The sequence below is a fragment of the Vicia villosa genome, linkage group LG5, assembly GCF_029867415.1.
Source record: "Vicia villosa cultivar HV-30 ecotype Madison, WI linkage group LG5, Vvil1.0, whole genome shotgun sequence".
Lineage (NCBI taxonomy): Eukaryota > Viridiplantae > Streptophyta > Magnoliopsida > Fabales > Fabaceae > Vicia > Vicia villosa.
In genome coordinates, this window is record NC_081184.1 from 143,988,777 (window position 1) to 144,000,454 (window position 11,678).

The window sequence follows — 11,678 nt, forward strand, 5'->3', positions numbered from 1 at the left end:
TGTCATGCACACCTCAAATCAATTGTGAAACAGTCTGGTGTGCAGCAGTGTCATTTATTCATCAAATCAACTCAGTACGCATGTGATTGTATAGTATTCGCCTTCATAATTGTCATCACTCAATGTTCGTCTACATAAAGGAAACCTATAACGTGTAAACTAACACAACACATTACACATCTGATTACATATTTGAAATAAAACTCTCTACCCACTCAACAATGGCCCCTCCACAATACATTATCAACGCTCATGTTTTTGGCGAGACTTATGACAACGAAGAAGTTGGTTTTCTGTTTAGAAACACTGAGGTTAAACGATTTTGTTTAAGCAGAAAAGCAAATTTCAGTTACTTCAAAGGGAGATTAGAGACGAAGCTTGCAATGGGTGGTGTATCCCAGATTTTTTACCAATATCGATTTCTTCGTGGAGACAACCCGGTCAAGTTTATCCAAGTTGAGATCAAAGACGATGAAGACATGCAGAATATGTTTGCCAATCATGAGTATTCTGGTTACGAATGCATAGAACTGTATGTTACTCTACCAGAAGTTCAAACCACACAAATGGTTGAGTCACAAGTCATTGATGCACTTGGAGACGAGCAAGCAGAGGTCGACGTTGTAGATGAAGAAGAAGAAGCACCGGAAATAGAAGTTGATAACCTGGTAAACGAGGAAAGTGAAGATGAACCGGAAGTTGTTGTACCACGAGATCAAGTGCATATGCCTCCAGTGCACATGAGGAACCTGAATTTTGATGGGGATGACGAACCATCGACTGATATTTTCTATGATCCATACACCCAAACAGATCAACGGTTAAAAGTAGGAGACAGATTTCGTTCTAAGGAGGCATGTATCATGGCCATAAAAAGATTTCATATGGCAAACAATGTTGATTTTAGAGTTGATCGCGCCAATGTCGAAAGGTACAAAATTTACTGTAGAAACACTGATTGTGGATTCAGGTTGCATGCATCATACAGGAAGAGAAGTGACTCATGGGTTATAGGATATATTTCCCAAGATCACACATGTGTTAACACAAATGTTTCACAAGATCACCGTAAGCTCAGTTATGACATCATTTGTCAAGAAATCTTGCCTCTAGTTGAAAAAGATCCATCGTTAAAGGTGAAAACGATAATCTCTCATATCGTTGCAACGTACAACTACACTCCGTCTTATAGAAAGGCGTGGCTGGCGAAGACCAAGGCGATCGAAGTTGTGTATGGAAATTGGGAGGATTCGTATAAACGACTCCCACATTTCTTATATGCGCTTCAAATTTATGCTCCTGGAACTGTTACTATTTTAGAGACCCTTCCGGCGCAATCTCCAGACGGAACATCACTTCAAGGAAATGTGATATTCCACAGGCTCTTCTGGGCTTTCCGCCCATGTGTACAAGGATTTTCATATTGCAAACCAATTCTTCAAATAGATGGAACTTGGTTGTACGGAAAATATAAAGGCACCATGTTGATGGCTGTGGCTCAAGACGGAAATAGTAACATCTTTCCTGTTGCTTTCGCTCTTGTGGAAGGAGAAACTGCTGGAGGTTGGGGTTTCTTTCTCAGAAATCTTCGGACACACGTTGCCCCCAACCTGGACTTTGCTTGATTTCAGACAGACATGCTGCCATCGAGAGTGCGTACAACAATCCAGCAAACGGGTGGCAAAACCCTACATCAACGCATGTTTACTGTATTCGACACATTGCACAAAATTTCATGCGGGAGATAAAGGACAGGGCTCTTCGGAAGACTCTTGTCAATGCCGGATATGCGTTGACTCAACCGACGTTCCAATATTATCGCCAAGAAATTGTAGCGGCAAATCCAGATGCAGGCAGATGGGTTGACAGTCTTGCTAGAGAGAAATGGACCAGATCATACGACAACGGGAAGCGATGGGGGCACATGACTACGAATCTTGTGGAGTCTATGAACGGGGTGTTTAAGGGCATCAGACACCTTCCGATTACTGCCTTGGTGGAAGCAACATACTATAGGATGGCTTCTCTTTTCGCAAAAAGATGTGAGCGTTGGAATGCAGTTATAGAATCCGGACAATTATGGAGCGAAACATGCGTCAAATTCATGAAAGAACAATCTGCCAAAGCCAACAGCCACATTGTGACATCTTTCGATCGATTCAACCGGACCTTCAGTGTTAAGGAAACAATTGACCATAACGAGGGCCTTCCGAGACAACAATACAGGGTTCTTATAGATGAAGGGTGGTGCGATTGTGGAAAGTTTCAAGCCTTTCGGATGCCATGCTCTCATGTAATTGCAGCATGTTCGTATGCGCATCAAGATCCGTTAGCACTTTTATCTCCCATTTACAAGGCAGATACCTTGCTCGGGGTGTACAACAACTCATTTCAAGTGATGGCAAAGGAGGATTATTGGCCTACGTATGAAGGGGACGTGGTTTGGCATAATGATAACATGCGGAGAAAGAAAAGAGGTCGCCCGAACAGCACCCGGATCACAACCGAGATGGATCATGAGAAAATGGTACGAAAGTGTAGCATATGTCGTGAAGTCGGGCACAATAAAAATACCTGTCCTAACCGTGGATCAAATTCCACCAACAATTAGTTGTATGTCATCTGTATTTTTATTGACAATGTATTTGTATTTGTATTAGTATTTGTATTTGTATTTGTATTTGTATTTGTATTTGTATTTGTATTTGTATTGGTATTCGTATTTGTATTTGTTATGTATTTGTATTATCCTTTATTAAATCAACTAGTTATGTCTTTGTCTCGTAGTGAAATTGTCTTCATGGCCCATACTGCCACTCTTTATTTTGGACAGTCAGTCAAATACGCATGCTTTCGTCTAGTCCCATCAAGTCAGTCATTGATCAGTGTGTCTGCATTTATCATACATGTTAGGCGTGCTTGTAAACAGTACGCAACATCATTAATTTTTTCTACCCACTACTATTATAAATTAGGGGTTCCTATGGTTGAGTTTACACACAGATACACAAACTCCAAATACCAAACAATCACACAAACACAACCATGCCTCGCCGGACAACCACTAGGCCAGATGGATGTCACCGGACAACAGAGTTGCCGCCCCGGAGATCAACATGGCGTGCCGAACCTGAGCCGGAGTATCGTAGAAGGAACGGACATGTCATATTCTCCGCCGTCAAACCTCCCATGCCGGTAATGTTTTGGAATATCTCTTCCGTCGAGCAACTCAAGAGGACTCTCCTGAGATTTTTAGAGGGGGAGTACGAGGCCGGCGAACAGATAAGAAGCATCAAGAGGCTTAAAACAAGGGCCGAACCTGTGACTGGAGCAACGATAAGTTTCTGGCATAAGGTGGAATACGATCTTGATGCCATTCAAATGATGCATGGACCTAATGACATTGTTTTAACCGTGGTGATTTCTTAGATGTTTTACTTTATCTCTTCTGTTGGTTATTTCTATGTACCTTTTAATTAATCAATGAACTACTCTTTTCCGTGGACGCTCGACTTAGCTGATTCACTGAACTTATTTATTTATGTTAAAAACCATTTTATTAATAAATAAAAAAAAATTAAAAAAAAAATTAGTATATAAACAAGAAAAAAAAAACAAAAAAAAAAACAAAAAAAAAAAAAGAAAATGTGAGAAGGCGCCACCCTAGGTGGCTAGAAACAAAAAAAACAACATTGATGCCACCCTGGGTGGCGCATATGTTGTGACAATTTGGGGGTTGGCGCCACCTGAGGTGGCTCCTATGTGGAGACCACCTCTGAAACCTGGTCATACCGGTAATTTTTCCGAAAAGATGGTTTTTGGTGTAAATAAATTATTAAACATGGTTATTTGGATTTTTTTTTCACGGATGCATATGTTAAATATTTTTTCAGTTATACGCTAACGCTACTCCTTTTCTTAGTTATAAAATTCATTTATTTTTTTTTAAATCTAAATTTATTTACGAATTACTTACTATATAATTTAAAAATATGTCATTTATTTGTTGGAAATAAAAGTATAATTTTTATTAATATTATTAAAAGAAAAAAAAACTCTCAAATACACGTGTATCTAGACAAATCACATTTTTAATTTTAAAATATTAATATGGTACGGTTCAATATTATAATCTTATCAAATGGCGTAATAATTTACATTGATAGTGCACTTACCTTAAATCTCTATTATTAATTTTTTTTAGATCTTTTATTGATGCGCAAATATTAATTTGTTGATGGTTAGATATAAAATATATGTATTAAATATATTATTAATTTTTAAACGTGTATGAAGTGTGTTAAACAGTCTTTTTTGTGCAACTAAAATTAAGATAATAAAATAAACATGCCTTAGAATAAGGGTGTATATATATGGATTGAATCGACCCACAACATCCCGTCAAACCCTATCAAAGAATTTAAAAAATTAGTTGGATCAGATAATTGAATGAATATTATTATAAAACCAACTAAAACTATATAGAGATCAAAAGATAGGAAGAGAAGAGAACAAGCAATATTGTATTGTATTCTTCTCAAGGGTGAACTTTACATTGTAACATGATTCTTATTTATAGGACCCAAGGGATGTAGAAAATTAAGTACATTAAAGTGGAATAGGAAGATGAAGAATAAGAAGAGGGATGGACATCCACTAGTATAAATGTTTATAACACTCCCCCTTGGATGTCCATTGAGGATATGCCTCGTTAAAACCTTACTAGAAAAAACCCAGTGGGAAAAAAATCTAGTGAAGGAAAAAGAGTACAATATCCTTTCATTTCTCCCCCTCAGTTGAACAGTCATTTCTTCGATGAAGATCAATCTTGTGTACTAGTTGATTAAAAATTCTGCCTGGGAGTGACTTTGTGAAAAGGTCTGCAAGGTTATCACATGAACAGATTTGTTGGATGCTTATATCACCATTCTTTTGGAGATCATGAGTAAAGAAGAACTTTGGGGAAATGTGTTTTGTCCGGTCTCCTTTAATGTAACCATCTTTCAATTGAGCGATGCATGCGGTATTATCTTCATATATGATCGTTGTATTTAATTTTTCAAAAGATAAACCACAAGTATTCTGGACGTACTGAATTAAGGATCTCAACCAAACGCATTCTCGACTTGCCTCATGTAATGCTAAAAGTTCTGCATGATTAGATGATGTTGCTGCTATGGTTTGTTTCACCGATCTCCATGAAATAGATGTACCTCCACATGTAAACAAATAACCAGTTTGTGATCTACCATTATGAGGATCTGACAAGTAACCTGCATCTGCATAACCTGTTAATTCGAATTGGGATACTTTTTTATAAAACAAACCCATGTCTATTGTACCTCTAAGGTAACGAAGTATATGTTTGACTCCGTTCCAATGTCTTCGTGTAGGTGAAAAACTGTATCTTGCTAATAGATTTACAGCAAATGATATATCAGGACGTGTATAATTAGCAAGGTACATTAGTGCTCCAATTGCACTGAGATATGGTACTTCAGGACCAAGCAATTCTTCATCCTTTTCTCGAGGTCTGAAAGGATCTTTCTCCACATCTAATGATCTAACAACCATTGGAGTAGACAACGGATGACTTTTGTCCATATAGAAGCGTTTTAACACTTTTTCTATATAGCCTTCTTGATGTACAAATATTCCTTTGTCCAAATGTTCAATTTGCAAACCTAGACATAATTTTGTCTTTCCTAGGTCCTTCATCTCAAACTCTTTCTTTAAACAACTCATAGCTTTTGGGAGCTCTTCAGGAGTTCCAATAATATTTATGTCATCCACATAGACAGCTATTATTGCGAATTCCTTTCCTGATCTTTTTATAAAAATACAAGGACAAATGGAGTTATTTGTATATCCTTCTCTAAGCAAATATTCACTGAGGCGATTATACCACATTCGTCCAGACTGTTTCAGCCCATAAAGAGACTTTTTCAATCTTATGGAGTAGCGTTCTCGAGATTCGGAGTTGTGTGCATCTGGTACATTGAACCCTTCAGGGAGTTTCATGTAAATTTCACTATCAAGTGAACCATACAGATAAGCTGTTACAACATCCATCATGTGCAAATTAAGCCCTTCATGTGCTACTAGGCTTATTAGATATCGAAAAGTGCTTGCATCCATTACAGGTGAATATGTTTCATCAAAATCAATTACAGGTCTTTGGGAAAATCCTTGAGCGACAAGTCGAGCTTTGTATCTCACAATTTCACCTTTTTCATTTTGTTTTCGTACGAAAACCCATCTATATCCAACTGGCTTCACACCTTCAGGTGTTCGGACTACAGGTCCAAAAACTTGTCTTTTGTAGAGTGAGTTTAATTCTGCTTCAATTGCATCCTTCCATTTTGGCCACTCCTCACTTTGTCTACAAATTTTGATAGACGTTGGTTCCTTATCCTCTTTGCCATTTATCTCATTCAGCGCTATATTGTATGCAAAAACATCATCAATGTCGACTTCGTTTCGGTTCCATTGTATTCCATTTTGGACATAATTTATCGAGATCTCTTTATTTTCACGAGTTTCAGGTACCTGATCAATCTCTTCTAGAGATGAAATGTCTATTATGTCTGACGATTCTTTTAGATTTCCTATATCCTCACTTGGGCCATCTTTATTCTTAGCTCCCTTTCTTGTTCGATGATTTTTATCTTTGGAACCGATTGGTCTACCACGCTTCAGGCGTGGTTGAGACTCATTAGATTGTCCAACAGGGATATCAATTTTTATTGGAGCATTTGCAGCTGGTATATATGATTTAGTCACACCTTTTGGATCAGTGAACGCATTTGGCAATTGATTTGCTAAGTTTTGCAGGTGAATTATCTTTTGAACTTCTAGTTCACATTGTTTTGTTCGAGGATCAAGATGAGATAATGATAATTCATTCCAACTGATATCTTTTTCCAGCTTCTTATTCTCTCCCCCTAATGCTGGAAAATTTGATTCATCAAAATGACAATCAGCAAAACGAGCAGTGAATAAATCTCCTGTTGTTGGTTCAAGGTACTTTATAATAGACGGAGATTCATATCCAACATATATTCCCATCCTCCTTTGAGGACCCATCTTATTGCGATGTGGTAGAGAAATTGGAACATACACTGCACATCCAAAAATTCTTAGATGGGAAATATTAGGTTCTTTACCAAAAACTAATTGTAAAGGGGAAGAGGTGTGGTAACTCGTTGGCCTGATGTGAATTAATGTTGCAGCATGCAAAATTGCATGTCCCCAAGCAGAAACTGGGAGCTTGCATCTCATAATAAGTGATCTTGCAATTAATTTTATTCGTTTAATAAATGATTCTGCAAGTCCATTTTGTGTATGAACATGTGCTACTGGGTGTTCAATGTCAATCCCAATAGACATACAATACTCATTAAATGCTTGAGATGAAAATTCTGCAGCATTATCAAGACGAATTTTCTTGACAGGATAATCGGGGAAATGAGCTCTTATTCGAATCAGTTGAGCTAGCAATCTCACAAACGCCTGGTTACGAGTTGACAACAAACAAACATGTGACCATCTAGTTGATGCATCAATTAAAACCATAAAATATCTAAATGGTCCACATGATGGGTGTATTGGCCCACAAATATCACCATGTATACGCTCTAAAAAACTGATAGATTCATTTCCAATTTTTGTTGGTGATGGCCGAATTATCAACTTCCCCTGTGAGCAAGAGCTGCATGAGAACTTATTCGATTGAATAATTTCCCTATTCATTAATTGATGACCGCATGAATTTTCAATTATTTTTCGCATCATTATATAACCGGGATGGCCCAACCGGTCATGCCAAATTAGAAATTTATCATTATTTGTAAACTTCTGGTTTACAGTTGCATGTGCTTCAGTTGTACTAATATAAGTGTAGTACAAGCCAGAGGATAAAGCCGATAGCTTTTCCATTACACATTTTGTGTCTGAATTGTGTTTTGTAATACACAGATGTTCAATCCCTCCATCATCTCCTGTTTCAATATGGTATCCATTTAGGCGGATATTTTTGAAACTTAATAAATTTCTATGGGACTTGGGAGAATATAATGCATTATCAATGTGCAATATTGTTCCACCACGTAACAACATATGGGCTCTTCCAGAGCCTTCAATTATTTTTGAGGTGCCAGAAATAGTACTGACATCAGTTTTTCGATTCACTAAGTTAGAGAAATATCTTTTATGCTTGAGAATTGTGTGGGTTGTTGTACTGTCAGCAAGGCACATATCTTCATTACTGGAGCTAGCGTCCATATTCATTCTAAGAACAATAATAATTTTTTTTAACAATAAGTTATAAGCGCACATTAAAAACACAAATTATTTAAATAGTAAATTATGTAAACAAACAAGTAGAAAACACACTTTATTATTATTAGAAAATAAAATTCAAAACATCCATAAAACATAAAAAGAAAATTTCCACAAATTTTATTTCTTGACGCTTCCATCTCCAATAAGGTGATCAATTTTTCCATCTGGATCAGCAAAGAAGTCACCAATATCTAAATGGGTAACATCCATATTACCATAATCTGGATCATCATCTTCATTAGCAAAGTGAGTCTCGATCTTTTCCTTTTTATTTTTCAGTGATTTTTGATAAAGATCAACAAGGTGTTTTGGAGTACGACAAGTGCGACTCCAATGACCTTTTCCTCCACAACGATAGCAAATATTTTCATTTGTTTTGCTACACTGACCCTCTTTTTCATTCTTTTCAACATTTTTCCACTTCGGGTGGAAATATGTGTTTTTATGATTCCCATTACGACCACGATCAAAACCAAGACCATGAGCATAATTACGACCACGACCACGACCACGTCCACGTGCGTATGCACGACCGCGACCACGATTTTTCCTATAGTGGTCGTGCCTTGCCACATTCACTTCTGGGAATGGAGTTGTACCAGTGGGACGGGCCTCGTGATTTTTCATCAATAGTTCATTATTTTGCTCGGCCACAAGAAGACAAGATATTAGGTCAGAATATTTAATAAACGCCTTTTCTCGTTACTGCTGCTGCAGGAGCACATTGGATGCATGAAAAGTGGAAAATTTTTTTCTAGCATATCTTCATCAGTTACTTTTTCTCCACATAATAATAACTTAGAAGTTATTCTAAACATTGCAGAATTATAATCACTTACACTTTTAAAATCCTGCAAACGTAAATGCATCCATTCATATCGAGCTTTTGGTAGGATAACCGTTTTTTGATGATCATATCTATCTTTCAAATTTTTCCACAAGACATGTGGGTCAGTTACGGTAAGATACTCATTTTTAAGATCCTCGTGAAGGTGACGACGAAGGAATATCATGGCTTTTGCCTTTTGTTGATCAGATGATTTATTTCCTTCTTTAATAGTGTCACCGTGACCTTCTGCGCTTAAATGAATTTGGGCGTCTAGGGCCCATGTCAAATAGTTCTTTCCCGAAATATCAAGAGCCCCAAAATCCAATTTTGTAAGATTTGACATACTTAGTAGTTCTATCATAAAAAATAAAAGAAATAAAAATATTATAATGAGATAATTATCATAAAGGAAATATTAAATATTAATATTTAAAATAATACTTTTGTAAATTCTAATATTTAGAAATAACACAATAGTAAACTAGATTGTCACATTAGTCTTAAAATTATCTGTTTTTTTTTTTTTATAAAAAAAAATCAATTTAGTGACAAAATACATCTTACATATACAATAAAATAAAATAAATAAATAAAGCATTATGAGTTCTTCATGAACTATACAATGTTATTTCGCTATCCTTCAGGGATGCCTTGCTTTTGTTACAAACAATGATCTAAAAATTATAACCATCCTTCTGGGATGCGTTAAAATTAAAACCATCCTTCTGGGATGCAAAAAGTTATTTCTTCTTTCTCTAATTCAATTCCACCGAATAAACAAAAATAATTCTTTCATGCTTTAAGCCAAATCCAGCTTTTAATCCTTTGACACAATTAAATTTATTTGTGCACTATCCATCAAAATTGGGATCATTGTAAAGCCACATGTGTTATCCAGAACCTCAACAACATCAACCCATCTTACTTAAAGTTGAGTTGCTACCTGAGATTTTTTTTATATAATATTCTTAAACATACATCAATTCTATGACAAATAAAATTACAATAAAATTACATAATCTTAACCATAAAATTACAATAAAATCATTGAACAATAAAATTACAAAATTTTAAATGTCCTAATATGATTATATTTACTGAATATCATAAATAAATAAAAACAATGATCTCCTCCAAATCATACCTCAGAGCGTCGTGCTGATAACGTATTATAAAACCAACTAAAACTATATAGAGATCAAAAGATAGGAAGAGAAGAGAACAAGCAATATTGTATTGTATTCTTCTCAAGGGTGAACTTTACATTGTAACATGATTCTTATTTATAGGACCCAAGGGATGTAGAAAATTAAGTACATTAAAGTGGAATAGGAAGATGAAGAATAAGAAGAGGGATGGACATCCACTAGTATAAATGTTTATAACAAATATGAATTTAAAAACTAAAAAACTTATTTAAAAATTGGGCTTTAGAAAAAATCAAACTCAAGTCCAAACTAGCTTCGTATGCAATTTCTTCCTCCATTACATGTTGGCACATGCAAAAACAATATAAGTTTTTTTTATCTAAAGAATATAAATAATTAATAAAATACAAAAAATAAATAACATAAGTAAAAAAAAACTACTCTAGTTCTATATGAAAAATCCTACCTCCATGTTATGCACCTGCAAAAATAAAAATATATTTTTAAAAAATAATAAATTAATATAATTTAAATATTAAATTAATTGAAGTTTTTTATTATTAAAAGTTTTAAAAGTAATGAGTAGCTAGAGTTATGGAGAGAAATTTGAAGAAAAAAAACACGTAATAATTAATTAACTAATAAGTAATAAGAAAATTAGTTATTTTTTAGTGGAGAGTTAGTGGGTTAGTGGCATAAAATTAAGTTTTATGTAATAATTAATTATATTAAATTAAAATGAATATAAATACTAAATAATTACAATTTTATTTAATAATAAAGATAAAAAATCAAACTAGTGAGTTAGTGGAAGAAAAATAGTTTAAATTAAATTATTAATTAAATTAAATTATTAATTAAATTAAATTAAATATATGATATATAATTACCAAAATAAACTAAATGAAATGACTCAAATAACCTTAATTTTGACTCTAGTTAGTTCTATATAAAAAATCATACCTCTGTGTCATGTACCTGCAAAAATAAAAATATATCTTTAAAAAATAATAAATTAATATAATTTAAATATTGAATTAATTGAATTTTATTTTGAAAAGTTTTAAAAGTAATGAAAGTAGCTAGAGTTATGAAGAGAAATTTGAAAAAAAAAAACACCTAATAATTAATTAACTAATAAATAATAAGAAAATTAGTTATCTTTTAGTGGAGAGTTAGTGGATTAGTGGAAGAAAATTAGTTTTTATGTAATAGTTAATTAAATTAAATTAAGATAAATATAAATACTAAATAATTACCAAAATTTTATTTAATAATAGAGATAAAAATATCAAACGACTTCAAAAGTTAGTAGGTTAGTGGAAGAAAATTAGCTTTTATTAAATTATTAATTAAAC

At 34.3% G+C, this 11,678-nt stretch overlaps 2 protein-coding genes across 2 annotated transcripts; one reads left to right on the forward strand and one right to left on the reverse strand.

Annotated features, from left to right (window-relative positions):
* Positions 1–221: 221 nt before the first annotated feature.
* LOC131605653 (uncharacterized) lies at positions 222–5,162 on the forward strand. Its single transcript, XM_058877985.1, has 4 exons — positions 222–1,406; positions 1,745–2,042; positions 4,904–4,980; positions 5,067–5,162. The coding sequence occupies exons 1-4, from the start codon at positions 222–224 to the stop codon at positions 5,160–5,162; spliced, it is 1,656 nt and encodes a 551-aa protein (XP_058733968.1).
* A 3,298-nt stretch (positions 5,163–8,460) lies between these two features.
* LOC131605654 (uncharacterized) lies at positions 8,461–8,970 on the reverse strand. Its single transcript, XM_058877987.1, has one exon. It carries the CDS (start codon positions 8,968–8,970, stop codon positions 8,461–8,463), a length of 510 nt encoding a protein of 169 aa, XP_058733970.1.
* Positions 8,971–11,678: the final 2,708 nt, after the last annotated feature.

Bases quoted from the DNA above. Each gene is read 5' to 3' on its own strand.
- LOC131605653 (XM_058877985.1), top strand. From the start codon at position 222: ATGGCCCCTCCACAATACATTATCAACGCTCATGTTTTTGGCGAGACT. The intron at 1,407-1,744 runs GTACAAGGATTT...TTCATGCGGGAG, and splicing joins TCTGGGCTTTCCGCCCATGT to ATAAAGGACAGGGCTCTTCG. The intron at 4,981-5,066 runs GTCTCCTTTAAT...ATTTTTCAAAAG, and splicing joins GGGGAAATGTGTTTTGTCCG to ATAAACCACAAGTATTCTGG.
- LOC131605654 (XM_058877987.1), bottom strand. From the start codon at position 8,970: ATGAAAAATCACGAGGCCCGTCCCACTGGTACAACTCCATTCCCAGAA.